The sequence below is a fragment of the Syngnathus floridae genome, chromosome 15, assembly GCF_059516105.1.
Source record: "Syngnathus floridae isolate MCC-2025c chromosome 15, RoL_Sflo_1.0, whole genome shotgun sequence".
In the NCBI taxonomy this organism is placed as follows: domain Eukaryota; kingdom Metazoa; phylum Chordata; class Actinopteri; order Syngnathiformes; family Syngnathidae; genus Syngnathus; species Syngnathus floridae.
Window position 1 is genome coordinate 2,869,886 of NC_142427.1, and position 20,313 is coordinate 2,890,198.

The following is a 20,313-nucleotide window of genomic DNA, read 5'->3' on the forward strand; positions in this document are numbered from 1 at the left end:
CCTTCCCATGGGCTCACCACCTATGGGAGGGGCCAAAGGGGTCGGGTGCAATGTAAGCTGGGCAGCGGCCAAAGGCAGGGACCTTGGTGGTCCGATCCCCGGCTGCGGAAGCTGGCTCTTGGGACATGGAATGTCCTCTCTCTGGCTGGAAAGGAACCCGAGCTGGTGTGCGAGGCAGAAAAGTTCCGACTAGACATAGTCGGACTTGCCTCCATACACAGTTTGGGTTCCGGTACAAGCCCTCTCGAGAGGGGCTGGACTCTCTTCCACTCTGGAGTTGTCCACGGTGAGAGGCGTCGAGCAGGTGTGGGTATACTTATAGCCCCCACAGCTGGGCGCCTGGACATTGGGGTTCACCCCGGTGAACGAGAGGGTAGCCTCACTCCGGCTTCGGGTGGGTGAACGGGTCCTGACTGTTGTTTGTGTCTATGCACCAAACAGCAGCTCAGAGTACCCACCCTTTTTGGAGTACTTGGAAGAAGTGCTGAAAGCGCTCCTTCTGGGGACTCCTTCGTTCTACTGGGTGACTTCAATGCTCACGTGGGCAGTGAGAGTTAGACCTGGTAGGACGTGATTGGGAGGAGTGGCGCATGGAGTTCTGGAGTCAACATTTTTTTTTTTTTTTAAGTGACACAGAGGACGAAGATTTCGATGGATTTAATGATTTGGAGTGACACAGATGGTTCGATAACATTGTTGTTTATATTATAGTTTGATATATAGTTTATATATAGTTATATGGGCCTGTGGAAAAAGTTGAACTGCAACTGATGTCAGCGGCGCACCGCACACACTTCTGGGGTTAGAAGCGCCGGTGTTTACACAAAGGACGAAGATTCCAATGAATTTAATGATTTAGAGTGACACGGATGGTTCGATAAAATTGTTGTAGATATTATTGTTATTTGTATATATATAGTTTATATCTAGTTATATGGGCCTCTGGAATAATTTGAACTGCAACTGACGAGTCGCGCGCACACGGCGTTGTTTACACAAAGGACGAAGAATTCGATGGATTTAATAATTTGGAGTGACACAGATGGTTTGATAAATGTATTTTTTATGTTATAGTTATTTGAATCACTGTTAATGTTACGTCAGTTCCTCATTTGTGTTTATGTCACGTTAGCATACTGTATCGTTTAGCCTGTTGTTACTGGTTCCTGTCTGTTCTTGGTGTTGGATTTTGTCAAATAAATTTCCCCCAAAAGTGAGACCTATACTCTGGTGCGACTTATATATGTTTTTTACCCTTTATTGTGCATTTTATGGTTGGTGCGACTTATACTCTGAAAAATACGGTATATGTGTATTTTGGACCAACAAAACGTGTACAATTACTGATATTGTCTTATAGTAATATCTCTTATTATGAATCTGCCAATTCTGTAATTATGAAGTCTAAAAATCATAATAATAACTGAATTTCCATTAATTGCACAGCCTTAACATACACAATTTGGGGTGTGAATCGATTTTGAAAATCAAAATCGATTCGCTTCACAAGGGCCCAAATTGATTCAATTCATGATTCACTTTAATTTTCGATTCAGTTAAGGATTTAATGAAACCATTTTTTTTGTCACGTTAAACATTCTTAGAAAAACCAATGCATGTAGTATAATCGTCTTGCTCTAACTTTGTGCACAAATAAAAACATGAACATTTACATTACAGCTGTAATCCGCTGGGTTTTGAGTTTCTAATTGCGGACGATGTGTAAAGGGTCTGATTATTTGGGCAGCTAAATCAACTGAGTATTAAGACACCGTAGGATCCAAATGTCGAACTTTGTATAATTTTCCATTTGTTGTGTTTTCTCATAGGGTCAGATGGAACAGGCAATGGCAGTGACGAGGAAGGTTCTAAACCAAGTGCCGCAGGTTCCGAAAGTGACTCCGATAATGTGGTTTCGATAGATATTGGTACTGATGAAGAAGAGCCCAAACATCTGACTGCGGAGGATAACGTGGCTGAAGATGAAGAGAAGTCGAAACAGCAGAGCTCCTCAGATGCCTCTGCTGTTAGTCCACCTAAAGGCAGACGAAAGAGCAAGAAGGTTTTGGAGCCTGAGTCCCGTGCAGAGGCTGGTATTATCTCAACTTTGGCATCTGAGGCTGGGAGTGATAATGCTGACGTGTATGAAACTGAGCCCAAAAAATGGAACTTTCGCAGGAATCGTCCACTTCTTGACTTTACAACCATGGAAGAGCTGAATGAAATAGATGACTATGATAGTGAGGATGACAATGACTGGAGACCCACAGCAGGAAAGAAGAGAGGCAAGGCAGCAACCCAAAAAGGTGGTGGCACAGATGAAGGAGACAGTGCCATTGCAGATGATAATGATGGGGATGATGATGAGGATGATGATAAGGATGACAATGATGAAGACGATGATGATGACGATGTAGATGATGATGGCGAGGATGAGGATGATAAGGAAGATGATGAAGTAAACAACAGTAGCAGTGAGAGTGACAAGGAGGTGAAGAAACCCAAGAAAAAGGCTAAAAATACCAATGCTTTTGATGAAGAATTAACAAATGACAGCATGTCCCAAGGAAAAGGAATTGAGGTAAGCATTTGTTTACTAACTTGTGAACCTTTTAATGCACTATTTTTTTGGCAGATTTGTGGGCGGGAAAGTCATAATTGAAATGACTTATAGGAAAGATGGTGTTTTTAATAGATGTTGTTATATAAAGACCCCTCTAAAAGTATTGAAACGGGACTGCCCGTTTTTGTTGTCTATTAAAGGACTTTGTATGGAGAATCAAAACTGGCCAAATCATAAATAAATAAAACTATAATTGCAAATTAAAGTAACAAAATAAAAAGAACAAAAATATGTAAATATAAATAAAAATGAATACAAAAATAAAGCTAAAAAAATTGTATAAATATATATAGCAATAGATAAAAATGAATATTCACAGAATCAAATTTGTTATTCACTTCGGTCCTAAGTGTGTCAATAAAGGCAATTTATTTCATTCTATTCTACTGTGACGTTACGTTTTTATGCTGTGGTAAGGTGGTTCATATCGGGTACTTTTTTGTTTTGTATCCTCTAGGTCATGTGTCAAACTCAGGTCCTGCGGTCCAGATGTTGCCCGCCATGTCATTTTATGTGGCCCGCGAGGGTTTAAAAGTTTTGAGTGTCTAGAAATAAATACCCCAAAATAAATTAAGACCGTGCTTTGACCCAAAAAACAATGCCTTTCGACTACGCTAGCCGCAGTAGTGTCCATGCCAACGAGTGGAATTTAGATATAAATAATGATCCCAAAATGTCCAGAAAGAGAAAAGTTGATGCAGATGGAAGACTATTTCAAGAAAGATGGGAAGGCGAATACTTGTTTGTGCTTCGAGGAGAAAGACCGGTATGTCTTTTGTGTTACTAGGCGGTGTCGGTTGTCAAAGAGTTCACAGCGTCGACATTTTGACACCAAACACGGAGCTAAGTACGCTAAAGCTAGCCTTCAAGAAAAGCAACAAATTGCCCAAGAATTAAAAGGCAAACTGCGGTCGCAGCAGAGTTTGTTCATGAAATCCACAGCCAAAAACAAGGCCGCGGTGAAAGCTAGCTTCATTGTGGCTGAAGAAATCACCCACACTTCCAAGCCTTTTTCAGAGGGAGCGTTTTTGAAGCAGTGCATGCTGAAGGTCTATGAGTAGGTGTGTCCTGACCAGTTACAGACTTTTAAAAATGTCAGTTTATCAAGAAACATCATCGCTGACCAAGTGAAGGAACTAGCAGAAAATCTTACAACACAGCTGGCCGAGGAGACACGCTGCTACAGAGCTTTTTCATTAGCTGTTGATGAAAGCACAGATAACACGGACGCAGCGCAGTTATCAATTTTTATTAGAGGCCTAAAGTCGGACCTCTCTATCACTGAGGAGCTGTTGGATGTGGCTGCAATGCATGGGACCACGACGGGACAGGACATTTTTGATGCGCTGGAGAAGTCCGTAAGTAAAAATGCATTGCAGTGGGAAAACTTGGTCGGATTAACTACAGATGGTGCACCGGCAATGTGTGGAGGAAAAGTGAGCTTGGTTGGACTAATGAAGGGGAAAATGCAAAAAATGAACTGTCACACACCTCTGATAACGTATCATTGCATTATCCATCAAGAAGCTTTGTGTGGGAAGGTGCTGGGGATGGAGGACATTGTGACCACAGTCATGAAAACATTGAACTTCGTTGGGCGCGTCTCGTGTGTGTATGCAGACAAATTGTTGTCATCAAACCATCAGTTGGATGCAAGGCTGTGTGAAGCCTTTTTTTGTAAAATGCTACATGTCATACATGTTCTTTGCAGCTCAGTTTTATGTTATTTTTCTTTATTCACTTGGACAGTTTGATCCTTCATTAATGAAGTTATATGGGTTTTCATAAAATGACAACATTTAAAAGGATTTATGTTAGAGCAACAAGCAAACATATGTTTTCTATGCAACTGTAATTGTCACTTGAATAAGTTATAATAAATAATGAGTTATTTAACATTAAGGAGTAGTTGCATTTATTTTACATTACATTCAATTACATTTAGTTACATTTATAAGTTACATCTGGCCCTTTGAGGACAGCCATTATGCTGATATGGCCCTCGGTGAAAATGAGTTTGACACCCCTGCTCTAGGTCAAACGAACGGGGTTAATGGTTTTCATGTTTCTACTCAAAGTGCCCCCCTACAGACCCATTTTCTTTTCATTGTTCATGTCAACTTTAAAATATCGAATTTTTCACCAGTGTACAAAGTTTGGTGAGTTTTTGTGCATCTTCAGGGTGTACAAATTGTGATCCTTTAGAGAGGAAAAAAAAGAAGCCTACAAATTCAATATGTCTTCCCAGCGTTCCTTGCTTGGGCCCTAAAAATGTACGAAATGAAATATAGTATTATGGTGAAAGTTACCAAAACAAACATACAAACAAGCAAACAATTGCACTATTGCTTCACAAAAGAACGTCAACAGTTGTAGTGTTCTTAGTACTTGACTGACAGCTCTAGCCTTTTAAATTCCTTGGAGGGGGAGTACTCCTGCTGGGGACTTCAGCTTTGAAAGAGGACTTCAATACTCACATGGACAATGATCGTGAGACCCGGGGGAGTGAAGAGTTTGGTGAGGCCAAGGACATAAAGAATTGATGTGGATTTCGGCCTTTAGTGTTTCACAGCCATGTGAAGTTAATGTCTCTTGGAGTCTTGTTCCAGACAGAGGAAAGAAATTCAAGATTCAAGAGTTTTTATTCGCCATGTTTGAGCATGCCAAACAAGGAATTTGACTTCGGTACATCACAGCCTCTGTTCAACATTTAGGTGACTAACAACAACACTCAGGACGTGAAAAATGGAAGATATTCTCAAACATCCCCTGATCTTAAACTCCCAAGAGGGCAAGGAAAAACTCAAAACTCCAGCTAGGGGAAATGAGAAATCTTGAGAAGAGACCACAGATGGGAGGGTCCCTCTTCCAGGATGACCAAGCTGCAATGGATGCAGAGAGGACACATAGTACAAACAGTGTAGACAATTCAAAAAAGGTGTGGAGAGCAGGATGTTATTGCACAGCAATGACTCTGAGACTCTAAGAGTGGTGTGAGTTCATCAGAGCAACAGCCTGGGGGGAAGAAGCTGTCTCTGTGTCTGCTGGTTTTGGTGTACAGAGCTCGATAACGCCGTCCGGAGGGGAGTAGTTCAAAGAGACTGCAACCTGGGTGAGAAGGGTCTGTAGATATATTACTTGCACGTTTCCTGGTCCGGGACAGGTACAAGTCTTGGATAGATGGGAGGTTGATTCCAATTATCTTTTCTGCAGTCCTGATTGTCCATTGCAGTCTGTGCTTGTCTTGTTTGAAGGCCGATCCAAACCAGACAGTGATGGAGGTGCAGAGGACAGACTGGATGATGGCAGTGTAGAAGGTCTTCAGCAGCTCCCGCGGCAGGTTGAACTTCTTGAGCTGTCTCAGGAAGTACAGCCTCTGCTGGGCCTTCTTCCGGACAGAGTCTATGTGGCCGGTCCATTTCAGGTCCTGAGAGATTGTGGTTCCCAAGAACTTGAAGGTGTCTGTGGAGAGAATTGTATTACTGCGGATAGTGAGGGGGTGAAAGTGGTGAAGGGTCTCGCCTGAAGTCCACTGGACCAGCCGCTCCACCTCCTGTCTGTACGCAGTCTCATTACCGTCCTGGATCAGTCCGATGAGATTGGTGTCGTCTGCATACTTCAGGAGCTTCACAGGAGAGTCACCTGAGGAGAAATCGTTGGTGTAGAGAGAAAGAAGAGCAGTGGGGAGAGGACGCACCCCTAAGGGGTGCCAGTATTGGTGGTCTGGGTGTCAGATGTGATGCTCCCCAGCCTCACACGCTGTCTCCTGTTGGTCAGGAAGCTGGTGATCCACTGACAGGTGGAGGCAGGGACCGCGAGCTGGATGAGCTTCTTTTGGAGGATGTCAGGAGCGATGGTGTTGAACGCCGAGCTGAAGTCCACAAACAGGATCCTGGCGTACGTTCCTGGGGTGTCCAGGTGGTGCAGGATGTGGTGCAGTCCCATGTTGACCGCATCATTCACCGACCTGTTTGCCCGGTAGGCAAACTGGAGGGGGTCAAGCAGGGGGCCCGTGACATCCTTCAGGTGGTTCAGCACTAATCTCTCGAAGGATTTCATGACCACAGATGTCAGAGCGACAGGTCTATAGTCATTCAAACCTGTGATCAACAATACATCAACAAATTGATTCATTCAGTGTCAAACCTGCACTTTATTATATTTAAGCAACCGGCTTCCCATTACATAAAGGGTTAAATAAGCCGGGGGTGAAGAGACTCGTCCGAATTGCTAACCACCTTTATTAAATTAATTCTAAAAGAATCAATATAATCTCTTTATGACGCCAATCCCTTTGAAGTCAAACGATGCTCGTGCCGAGTAACTTAAAATTGAGACATGTCGTCAGAATAACTGCGCCATACTGATGGCTCCCTTCTGTGATTTGAGGCTTTTGTTAAATTTCAGCTATATTTGGATGTCTTTAAGACCTCAGGGATTCGTGATTTACACTAGCGCGCATTCACTCCAGCTGAGTTTAAGATAACAATTTCGAACCAGATCTGACAATACCTGATGTTAAGGATTATAGCTGTCCTCACTTAAGGTTTAAGAAGAAATTTAATGAATAAGCAAAAAAAAAAAGAATTACAAGTCGAAAAAACAATGAATTCCGCACACCCATCTCAGAACAAAAGAGGAGACAAAAGGTCTAAAATCCTATTTCGTTGAACAATTCGAGTGATCGGCTGTCCTTTGTTCCAAAATCCGAATTCTGTTTAAAAAGAGGAAAGGTCTGCCGATGAGGAGATTAGCCAGCGCTGTAACATTGGCGTCTTCCCCTTTCTGGCCCAAGCAGCTGTCTCCTCTTCCTTCCTCTTAAAACTTGACAAAGCCCAATTCGAAGCTTAAAGTTTGACAAAGTCCAATTTAAAGACTCTGGAAATTCATCCATCCATCCATTTTCTGAACCGCTTAGTCCCCACGGGGGTCGCGGGTGTGCTGGAGCCTATCCCAGCCGTCAATGGGCAGTAGGCGGGGGACACCCTGAACCGGTAGCCAGCCAATCGCAGGGCACACAGAGACAAACAACCGTCCGCACTCGCACTCACACACCTAGGGACAATTTGGAGTGCTCAATCGGCCTACCAAGCAGGTTTTTGGGATGTGGGAGGAAACCGGAGTGCCCGGAGAAAACCCACACGGGCCCGGGGAGAACATGCAAACTCCACACAGGGAGGGTCAGAGCTGGAATCGAACCCGCACCCTCCTAACTGTGAGGTGGACGTGCTACCCAATGCGCCACCGAGCCGCCTTCTGGAAATTCATTTTTCAAAGTCAAAGTCAAAGTCAGCTTTATTGTCAATTTCTCCACATGCCAAAGACACACAAAGAAACCGAAATTTCGTTCCCCCCTATCCCACGGTGACAAGACATGGCTCACAACAGACAAACAGTAAACAAGTATAACAAAAGCGTGCTGAATAAATAATGAATAAATAACACAACAATAAATAAATAAATAATTAATTAAGAGGAGCGCAAAAACGCGTACAGCAGACATTCCCGAAAATAGCGCAACAGTGCCGCACGCTACGCAGAAGGGGGTAGCGAGTTCAGGGCCCTAACAGCCTGGAGAAAGAAGCTGTTGGCGAGTCTGGTGGTGCGGGAGCGCAGGCTCCTGTACCTCTTCCCAGAGGGCAGAAGGTCAAACAAGGAGTGAGCCGGGTGACTCACATCTCTGGCAATCGAGGTTGCCTTGCGGGCGAGACGGGAGGTGTAAATGTCCTTCAGGGAGGGAAGCGAAGCACCAATAATCTTACTAGCCGTATTCACTATGCGCTGCAGGGCCTTCAAGTTCTGTTCAGTGCAGTTACCACCCCAGACAGCGATGCAACTGGTGAGGACGCTCTCAATGGTGCCACGGTAGAATGTAGACAGGACTGCCTGAGGAGCACATGCACGCCTGAGCTTCCGCAGGAAATACAGGCGGCGCTGAGCTTTCTTTGCCAGTGACGAGGTGTTCGCGGACCAGGAGAGGTCCTCACTGATGTGCACCCCCAGGAACTTGGTGCAGCTCACCCTCTCCACCACAGCACCGTCGATGATCAGCGGCAGGTGTGTTGTGTGACCCTTCCGGAAGTCCACAATGATTTCCTTGGTCTTACTGATGTTCAGCAGGAGGTTGTTGTCCCTGCACCACGTGGTCAGAAGGTCAACTTCCGACCTGTACCGAGTCTCGTCGCCCTTCGTGATGAGACCCACCAGAGTCGTGTCGTCAGCACGTGGGATACCACATTTTGTAGATTTTGGTCCAATCTCTAAAAGAATGAAAAATCCATCTTCGTCTAAACGTCGTTCTTTACTCAGGGCAGCAACAGTACCATCACCCTGACCAGGAAAAGCCCTTCTCTTGTCTGACGCCATATATCTTGTCTAGTAAAGATCAATCTTAACACATAATCATACTCAGCCATAATAATGGGTTCTTCTAACTTTAACATATATATTGATATTGCTCTAGCTGGTACAGCTTAAAATTAAGGCATAACAAACTCATATTCCAAAATCATGTGCTGCTACGTGTTTGAACAGGTCGTGTCCTCCTAGTTGCTAACAATTTAATTTATTAGATTTGTTAGTTTCCATCAGGTAACCCCTATGTCAAGCTTTAACACCATCTCCTGGCGAAATTTTGGAACTACTACATCTTTTGGGATAGCCACTGTGCCTGGGCCAAATTTGATACCCAATTTTACACCACCTTGTACCACCATGCCACTTGACAAGTGTTTCCAATGATGAGACTATGCATCAGTCTTTACTGGTAAAGTAGCTGAGCTGAAAGGCAAAGTTTGCGATTTTAATGGTTCGATGTTCCCACGTTCACCTATGGTCTGTGGATCGTGATTAAAAGAACAAACCTCAATGATCCATAAGACAAAAAAAGTCTATTTTGTCTGGGCCTCCAGTAGCGATACGGTGAGAACCTCAGAAATTGGACTACATTGTGAGTAGCCTGATGAGGTGGCCCTGGCATTTTGTTAAGAACACCCAACAGGCAGGAGTCAGGAAAGATCAAGTTACTTTGGAGAGACTGGTTGGATCTTAGGTTGCTTAATTGCAGCTCTCACTGCTCGATGATTTGATTGTGACCCGCAAGTTATTCTCACTCCTCCATATTAAGGATTATCAAAATTCTCTTAAATGCATCAAACAGCAAGCATTGACGCACCTCCATGGAGTAGCTATAATTGAAGAATATTTTATCTTTTCTTTGATTGTAAAAACAAATGGGTATAAAAAAAATGGTTTTGTACCAGCTGGATTGTAAATGGGTAAACGTAAAATCAGTCCTTAAGGCCTGAGCGGAACCCACTCCGGGTTCTCCATTGTAATTGAATTATTCCTATTACCTATTATTCTCTTGCCAAATGAAATTTTTGAAATCCTAAACGTGCATGAAACCTCACCAAAATGTCCTCGTGCCTCAGTTATGGCAACCAACCCAACCCATCCAATATTTCAAAATTGTCACACATAATTTAAAAAATGTTTCTATAGTGGTGTAATGAAACCCTTAACCCAGTACATTTGACCTCGGACTACGAAAATTGGAGACATGTGTAGCACCCCAAGATCAACAAAATGGTCAACAGAAGCCGTATCCTATCCATAAACCACATTTACAGAGAACAGAGTATTTGAGTGCCCTAGACCTAGATGTTTCATCAAATTTACAATATTTCAATCTTGGACTGTATCATATAAAGTCCTGGGATATTGAAAGGGATAAAAATGCATATGCAGCAGCATATCAGTGTACGTATACAGCAGTGGTGAGCCGTCAGCGCCTCCAAGGCCTTCTCTGCTGGCCTAAAAATATCTGAATAACAGACTGATGTTAATTATATTTTGTCCATGAATACGTATTAAATAATTCCAAATGGTCTGTCTGCTTCCTTTCATTGCTAGCCCCCTGGTTGCTCTGCTTCCAGACGTATATTTTCATATTGAAGCGTTTAACCAATCACATTTCAGTCACTATTTGTTGCCAGGGTTAAAGAAATCTGCCTGGAGGCCTTCACAATCAGTTCTGCGGGCCCTGTAGCATAAAATAAATGTAGATCAAACTGTTGCTTCAACCAATCAGATTTTGAGTTGGCGACACCAAGGCCCTCTAGCAGGCGTATGGAAACGTCAGCGTATTCACACGCTTTGATTGGATAGTCAGAAAGTGTTCTAGCCAGAGCTACCAAACTGCGTCTGTAGCGAGTTGCACAGGCAAAGATATTGTTGTGTTGATTTAATAGCTGTTTTGTCAACCCACAATGGCTGAAGGAGGAGAAGAAATGGATTTGGTTGTAGATTTACTGTCAAAGCCATTTTCAAGACGGAGTTTTCAAGAAATGCTGAACATTGTTAAGCAAGGTCGGGCAACTCCAAAGCTAGCAAGCCTGTCACAACCAGGGAAATGATTTGTCCACCACTTTTATCTTCCACTACCTATGAGCGGTACTCCTGGCTCACAGGCTCCGAGGAACACTGCAAATTGTATTGCTGGGAGTGCGTGTTATTTGCCACTGATCAAGATGGTGTTTGGCGCCACACTGGATTTGTAAATTTGACATTTGTATGTTTGGCGGTGACCATCCCCGTGTGTCCACTGCTTCTGTTGAACGGACATTCTCAGCCCTAATGCGAATTAAAACCTATGCCAGAAATACGACAGGGCAGACTCGACTTTCAGCATTAGCTTCGATGGTAATAGAAAATTACTTCTTGATGGAACGGCTCGGTGGCGCACTGGTTAGCACGTCCGCCTCACAGTTAGGAGGGTGCGGGTTCGATTCCACCTTCGGCCCTCCCTGTGTGGAGTTTGCATGTTCTCCCTGGGCCCGCGTGGGTTTTCTCCGGGCACTCCGGTTTCCTCCCACATTCCGAAAACATGCTTGGTAGGCCGATTGAAGACTCCAAATTGTCCCTAGGTGTGAGTGTGAGTGCGATTGGTTGTCTGTCTCTGTGTGCCCTGCGATTGGATGGCAACCAGTTCAGGGTGTCCCCCGCCTACTGCCCGATGACGGCTGGGATAGGCTCCAGCACGCCCGCGACCCACGTGGGGACTAAGCGGTTCAGAAAATGGATGGATGGATGGATGGAACTGAAACGCACGGATAATCTGCACAACAGAGTAATTGAAATCTTCTTGAGGAAAGAAAGGAGGATGGATTTTGTGTACAAATAATCAAGATTTTTGGTGAGTAAAATGTTGCTATATTCCTAAATAATATGGCAATTTTATCAGATTATTTTTTATGCTTTTTTATGTGTGTTGCAGCTGTACCTGCAGTAGAAGTTTTATAGCCATAAAATAGTTATTGAGGGTTGGATTAATTCAGAGGGAGCACTACTGAAGGCCTGGTATACAGGCCTGGTATACAGTGTATGGGAAATAAATTTCCATGAGGTTGTCAGTTACCATTCACAAGTGAATAGGAGTTAAACCTACATTAAAGCCAAGTGTTAAGTTAAATTGGACGAATATAACTGGTTAAATTGTAATACCAGAGAGTACGTTCAAATGATGAATTCAAAATAGAATAGAAATAGAATAGAAAATTGTCAGGGATGTCCTAACCTTTTCATTCATATCCTGATGTATGTTTCTGCCATATCATCTAGCGCTCTGTTCTTTGCACCAAATATTTTTTATTATTCATACTTTAATTGTTAAATTGACACATATCATGGAAAATTGACTTGTTTTTGCTTTTAAAATCATTTTCTTGTGTATCAGGAGTATGCGGGAGTGTAGAAAAGTGTAATATATCCCTCCAGGTGCTGCAGAGATACTGTTATTATCGTTTAGGGGGGCAATTTTTTACTCTGTTCAGATTTCTCCATTTTCTATTACGTTTTTATATCTATTGCATCGCATCCGTTGGGGCAGGACAAACCAAACAAGGTAATAGGTGTTGCCAAATGGAAATTTTAGTAATACATATGGCGGATTAGCGGATCCACCATGTTTAAGACGAATCCGCTTTGTTTATTACTCTGTGAGCCGGATATGGCCCGCGGGCCGTATTTTGCCCGGGTTTGCATTAGCGTCAGTTTTTCTGCTGATTTTGGAACTGTGCTCTCTGTTTTCACTTCTTGTGGGTGTATTTATATCAGATGAATTGCATCGAAGGTGTTGTTTTATTCTTGGGGAACACTAATATGTTCAATGTATTCGTTAGCTTATCTCTATCATTAGCTTACTTTGTAGCTTGACTTCAGTCTTTGTTTACAAGACGTTCATGAATATTGTGAGGGGATTCATTTTATTACGTGTCATGTATGGTTGTATGGACAAGTCTTCTGCCGTTGATGTCTTTTAATAAAAAAAATTGCGGGGCTAGTAAACGCTACCTCGTTTAAATAAAGCAAAAAAAAAAAAGTAAACGCTACCTCGGTGTTGGATTTGGTCCACAATTTAGTAAGCGCGCTATCCGCGCCTCACGGCAAAACCCATAGCCAATCAATATCCAATTCACTTACTGCATGCTCGCTTTCTTTCTTCAGTTTTAGGAAAAGACTAAGACACTGAAACAAAATTTAGGCTTACACAGGTGGGTTGAGTTCAATCACAATTCTTGTTAAGAAAGCTCTGTTTTCAGGAAAAATAAAATACAGCGCTGGGCCTTTCGTGAGACAATGCTCAAGAGCAGACAGTCTCCATTCAGAAAAGGCAACGTTCGAGGTTCTTTGGTCAGCTTATATTCAGTTGCACATGCCGGTATGGGCCGAGTTTGATGGGGGATGAGTCCAGGGGGGTGGGGCATGTTCGCAGGAGAGTTTGATTCCATGGGAGTGTGTGCTGGTTCGGTGAGGGCTGGTTCCGTGGCTGCTGATTAAGGGTGGTTCGGTATGTGTCTCTGTGGGGGTTTGACATGGTAGGGGCTGTTATTTTCCATCCTGTCTTTCAGCAATCACCTTTGGCCGGGTTCTTGGCTGTCTCCCTCTGGCATCTCAGCTGGTTTTATCTCCAAGTGACCCTCCTGTAAACATTTTCCGGAATTCTTGCACATACACCCACTTTACCCACTGTCACACCTCGTCCATTCATCATCTTTCCAATGTTGTCATTTTGAACGGACTTATGTGAAGTTTTGCGTGTGACTTCATCAATTCGTTAATGTTCCCCGACTATGCAAAGTTCTTACTCACCACTTACCATGCATTTGTTTGTTTGTTTATTTGACACTCCATGTACTTGCTTACTTTGTCACATTATTAGTTTAATCATGCTTCCAACCATATATTTTCATTAATCGTCAAAGCATTTTCCTTCTGTCCAGACCATTCAGTAGTAATCCAAGGCTGTCGTCTAGCATGAGGCAAAATACGATGTCACATCAAGCATTAATCAAAACATAAGATATAATCAAGTATAGAACCTTCTTAGACACCTTGGGCAGTTTCCGTGATTTAGAATAACATCAGGCATGCATTGAATAGTTCCTTAAGGGTCATTATGCTATTCAGGCAATATATCAAAGAACATCTGTTGTTTCAAAGTGCACAGAAATACTTATCAGATCATGAAGTTACAAAAACCTTTGTCATTACCATATATAAAATGTCTACCGTAATTTTCGGACTAAAAGCCGCTCCGGAATATAAGTCACATTAGCCATAAAATGCACAATAACGTAAAAAAAAACATGTATAAGTCGCTCCGGAGTATAAGTCGCATTTTGGGGGAAATTTATTCGACAAAATCCAACACCAGGAACAGACATGAACGAGCAACAACAGGCTAAACGATAGGCATGCTAACGTGACATAAACAGAAACGAAGAGCTGAGAACGGGCCTGACGTAACATTCAGAGTTATTCAAATAACTATTACATAAATAACACGTTTATAAAACCATTTGTGTCACTCCAATTCATTCAATCCATCGATCGTCCTTTATGTCAACAATGCCGGCCGGGTGCGCGCTGCTGACGGCGGTTGCACTTCAAAATATTCCACAGGCGCATATGATATATAAATTAAATATTAAATAACTATTATATAAGCAATAATATTATCAAACCATCCGTGTCACTCCAAATCATTAAATCCATCGATCATATTCCTCGTCCTTTGTCAACAACGCCGCGCGTGCGCCCTGACGTCAGCCTCGTTGTTATTCTACAGATCTAGTATATAACTATATTGTAGCCTTAGTAAAGTACAAGGAAAGACGTGAGTTTGGTAAACAGCTCTTTATTTAACAAAACAAGAGTTCAACGAGCCAACAACTACTGAACTGTAACGATAAAAACATATACAAGTTGCTACACGAAATAAAATCTCTCAAATAACTATAACAAATAGTTCACCGCCACACGGCCCCAAGCACCGTGGACTTCCATCCCCAGAGGTGGCACTTCCAGCCACGGAGGTGGGGGGGGGAATAGCATACCAGCTCTGCCGAACCCCTGAAGCGGACCCAGGTTAAGAACCACTACTCTAGACTCTACAACAGGGGTGGGCAATTATTTTTTCCATGGGGCCACATGAGAAACAGAAAATATTGTGGAGGGCCGGCCATAAGGCTGATCTCAATTCTGCATAATATTAACTGTACTTCTTTGTAAAAAGCAGTAAATAGCATTGTTTTGACAAGCTGGTAAGAGTATATGTTATAATTAAGCAATGAAAACATGAAGTTGCCTTTCAAAAAATGTAATTTATTCAAGCGAATTTCACAAAACAATGGGAAAGGCAATTAATCACTAAAACGACATCATAAAAACACGCTAAACATGCAAATAAAAATAACCACAATACGATTAAAATCATGCACAACTCAACCATTTAAAACTTTTTACATTTTTAAGTTATTTTTTCTTGTTCAGTGAGAGAAATCTAGTCTCTGCTGGGCTTTAACGAGTGCATCAAAATCAGGCATCTAACAAAACTCTTGAATCTCTGTTTTCAGGTCCCAAACTTTTTTTAGCACTTTGCCCAGGCTGAGCCATCTGTCAGGTGTGGGGTAGCTGATGTCACTATGCTCAGACTCATGGTCGTCCAAAACTGCGACAAACTGTCTGTGATTCAATGCACGTGCCCTGAGGAAGTTTACTATGTTAGTAACATCATTAATAACATGGTTCATTTATAGCACTGACTTGCACAACATATGTTGGTGTATAATACAATGCAAAAATATTAATTCCTAATCTGTGTCGATTTCAGCCACTTTATCTTACATACGTTTTACAGTGCCGTGAAAAAGTTTGTGAACCCTTAGGATTTTACAATATATTTGCACTTTTTTTAAAGAAATGACGGTGACAAGTTTACAAAAGTGTTACAGGATATTGACACAAGGCTAGTTAGCATTGACACAAATCTGCAAAACCCTGTTTTAACAGGAAGCATAAGAAAATAGCAAAAAAATCAAAACACAGGTGTGAATAAGTTTGTGAACCTTTCCACCTATAGAAGTTAAAACTGACTGTGTGACATGTCTTTCAATACTAGATGACTTCGGGTAATTTCATGTGACTTGACAGACCTTAAAGCCACACTTGTTGTATACGCACCTGAATGTACTTGTCATTTAGTAGAGCTATACCTGCGTGGACACAAACATTACAAATCTAGCAATGGGAAGATCTAAAGAGCTGTCTCCAGACCACAGAGGAGCAATAATTGCAGCTCACAAATCTGGAAAAGGTTACAAAACCATAGCCAAAGATCTGCAGCTACATGTTTCAACTGTAAGACAAGTGATTTACAAGTACCAAGAACATGGAGTAACTACTTCACTTCGAAGATCTGGTCGTCCAAGGAAGATAACAGGCAGAGCAGAAAGAGAGATGGTGAGAGAAGTCACTGATAACCCCAGACTTACCTCTAGAGACCTTCAGAAATCTCTCTCAAGCAAAGGAATTGAAGTTCATGACAGCACCATCAGAAAAAGACTGGCTCAGAATAACCTTCATGGAAGGGTAGCAAGGAAGAAGCCATTACTATCAAAAAAGAATATTGCAGCTCGGTTAAAATTTGCTCAAGAGCACATAGGAAAGCCTCAAGAATTTTGGAACAACATTTTATGGACTGATGAATCTAAAATAGAACTTTTTGGCCAAAATCAAAACAGATTTGTTTGGAGACGACCAAACACAGCTTATCAACAAAAGCACCTCATCCCTACTGTAAAACATGGAGGAGGACGAGTACTCGTATGGGGCTGCTTTGCAGCAGCAGGACCAGGGCAACTTACCATCATAGAAGGAATCATGAATTCCGAGGTTTACCAAAATATTCTGGAAGAAAACGTTAAACCGTCTGTAAAGAAGCTCAAGTTAGGAAGAAACTGGATGCTGCAACAGGACAATGATCCAAAGCATGCAAGTAAATCAACATCGGAATGGCTCAAAAAGAAAAAATTCAATGTTCTGGAGTGGCCCAGTCAAAGTCCAGACTTAAATCCGATAGAAATGTTGTGGTCGGACCTGAAAAAAGCAGTGCACCAAAGAAAACCATCAAACCTTGGACAACTGAAGCAGTTCTGCAGGGAGGAGTGGCCCAAAATCTCCCCAGCTCGATGTGAGAGACTCGTCAGTACTTACAAGAAAAGATTGCAAGAAGTCATTGCTGCTAAAGGAGGTGCAACAAGCTATTAACTCTGACTGTTGGCAAGGGTTCACAAACTTATTCACAACTGCGTTTTCATTATTTTGTTATTCTTGTGTGTTTATAGTTAAAATATAGTCCTATTAATTTGTATTCAGCCATAATGGCAATGTGTCACCATTCTGTAACACTATTGTGAACTTGTCTCCGTTATTTCTTTAAAAAAATGCAAATATATTGTAAAATCCTAAGGGTTCACAAACTTTTTCACGGCACTGTAAAAGTCTCACATTTTTCCCTGTAAAATTTGGACAACCGTCCGTTGTGACACCTGCCAGTCTATCCCATTTCAGTCCCAGTGTGTCCATGCACGCATTCACCTCCATGAAGAGATCGCTCCCTGTAGTTGTTCCTTTCATCGACCGCATTGCTGCCAGCTCCTCCGTAATCTTGAAGTCCGGCGTTATCCCGCGGACAAATACAAATAACTGGGCTGTGTCACGGACATCACAGCTTTCATCCAAAGCCAAGGAGAAAAATTCAAAATTTGCCACTTCACGTTGCAGCTGAAGCTCCAGATTGCACGATATGTCCTCGACCCTTCTCGTCACGGTTCGCCTGGAGAGCGGGACTTTCTCAAATTCTTCTTTTTTTCCAGGGCATATTAAAGCTGCAGAGTCCACCAAGCACTCTTTGATAAACTCCCCCTCCGAGAATGTCTTACCGGTTTTAGCGATTTTGTGAGCTATCACAAAGCTGGTCTTGGTTGCTGCATCCCTGGATGTGTGAAGCTTGGTAAAAAAGCCTTGCTGCTTTTGCAGTTTAGCTAGCAAAGCTTCCGATGTCCGCGCCCTTTCAGCATCAGTCACGTTCTTGTATTTCGCCCCGTGTTTCGTCTCGTAATGCCGACTCAAATTGTAGTCCTTAAACACGGCGATCTGCTCCCCGCAAACTAAACACACGGCTTTACCTCTCACTTCAGTAAATAAATACTTAGCAGTCCAATTTTTTTTGAAAACCCTGCATTCGGCATCTACTTTTCTTTTTTTAGCATGAGCAGACATTTCTGAGGGCTAAAGTTGTTTTATGACTTGCTCGTGACAACGATCAAATCACGCCAATCACGTTTTGCGTCATCATGTATGTAAATAAAAAACAACTTCAAAATAAAAGCAATGCAGCTTCAGTCCATGCATCAGGTAAAATAAGAAAATATGTTTATTTTGTAATTTCTAATTAACGTTACGCGGGCCGGTCAGAGTCAATCAAAGGGCCGTATGCGGCCTGGGGGCCGTACAATGCCCAGGTTTGCGCTACAATGTGTGGCACCTGATCATAAGTTTAGTCTCTACCGCTACTAGTGGCACTTGTCTTTGTCCTTGTCTGTTATTTATCCATTTTTACATTTGGCACTTGTCTCTTGTATTCTTGCACTCTTGTACGCTGCTGTGACAAGTACATTTCCCCGCTGTGGGATAAATAAAGTTCTATCATCATAATCATCATATGCTTAAAATGTTTCTTTTATTGATGTAATATGTGAACATACTTGTCTGCTTGTGTACTTTATTCAATGAGGTGTGCATATGTGTTTTTGTAGCTAGGCAGGACTTTTTATATTTCTCCCCATTCCTTTACTTCGGCTAAAAAAAAAAAAAAACTACAAATGGCGACGGAAAAGGGAGGCGCACATCTTGCGGCCTGAGGGGTGTGAAGCGTGAAGTATCTCGATCCATCCATTTTCTGTACCGCTGTGTCCCCACGGGGGTCGCGGGTGTGCTGGAGCCTATCCCAGTCGTCATTAGGCAGTAGGCGGGGGACACCCTGAACCGGTTGCCAGGGCACACAGAGACAACTATCTGCATTTGCACTCACACCTAGGGGCAATTTGGAGTGCTAATCGGCCTATCAAGCATGTTTTTGGGATGTGGGAGGAAAGCGGGGTGCCCGGAGAACACCCACACAGGCTCGGGGAGAACATGCAATCTCCACACAGGGAGTCAGAGGTGGAATCGAACCCACACCATCTGAATTGTGATAATCATAATTACAAATAATGGAAACATTTTTAATCCGTTTCAAGACAAAAAAAACACGCCTTTTTTAAGCATTTTTTCATTTGCGCATATCTGTCCGATCGTGCAACTGCAGCGCACCGCCGAACGCGCAACCGTAGCACGTCGCCCACCCCGCAACTGCACCGCGCTGGTCGCATTATTGTGACATAGCCGTTGCTAAAATTTTGAAAATATTTTTAAAGTCCTGATGTACTTTCCAAATTTAAGCGGACCTAAGGGAGCTTAATTTTGTCCGATCGCGCAACTGCAGCGCACCGCCGAACGCGCAACAGTAGCGCGTCGCCGACCGTGCAACTGCACCGCGCTGGTCGCATTATTGTGACAGAGCTGTCACTAAAATTTAGAAAATAAAGTTCTTATGTACTTTCTAAAATTTAAGTGGACCTCAGTGCGAAGGGAGCTTAATCTGGTCCGATTGTGCAACCGCAGTGCGCCGGGCGCTCACTGTTGCATGTCGCATTGCTTTAAGAGCGTCTTTGTGTTTTAGGATGGCTTTATTGCTCCCAATTGCTTTCTTTAGAGTCATGATTAGGAGTTATATATTCCTCAAAGTAACAAAAATACAATAACAATGGAGTCAGTCGGCATCCGGGCCCCACGGTCGCGTTTTCTCGAGTCCTCCCGGCTCATCTCGCGAGGTTCGACCTCCGAATTTTGTTCGACAACCGAAGCAAAAAAAATCTCGAATTTTTTGTTCGAATTCTGATTTGTTCGATAACCGGGACGTTCGAAAACCGAGGTTTGACTCACTGACAAGTGCCGCTATTTGAGCTAATTTTAGGATAGTCCTGCGGGCGACTCATGCTGCCCTCACGGGCAACCTGGTGCCCGCGGGCTCTGTGTTGGTGACCCCTGCTTTACACACTCATGTCGGATTTTAAGGCAGTGCCGTCTGAGGGATCAAAGGTCACGGTCATTCAGTCTTGGTTTCTGGCTGTGGCGTTTACGTGCAGTGATTTCACTAGATTCTCTGAACAGTTTGATATTATGGACCGTAGATGTTGAAATCCCTAAATTCCTTACAATTTTGCTTTGAGAAATCTTGTTCTTAA

General features: G+C 42.8%; 1 protein-coding gene across 12 annotated transcripts in view; it reads left to right on the forward strand.

Moving 5' to 3' along the window:
• The window catches only part of phf14 (PHD finger protein 14), a 256,949-nt gene that overhangs the window by 25,415 nt on the left and 211,221 nt on the right, over positions 1 to 20,313 (forward strand). For 11 of the 12 annotated variants that reach the window (XR_015862923.1, XR_015862924.1, XR_015862922.1 and 8 more), the window contains one exon: positions 1,830 to 2,581. Coding sequence is in view for 7 of the 12 variants with exons in the window: in XM_088397789.1 (XP_088253915.1) it covers positions 1,830 to 2,581 (752 nt within the window). In the remaining 5 variants the exon portion in view is untranslated. Of the gene's footprint in view, positions 1 to 1,829; positions 2,582 to 20,313 lie in introns of those variants that run through there. The other variant, XR_015862925.1, reaches the window with a different exon arrangement.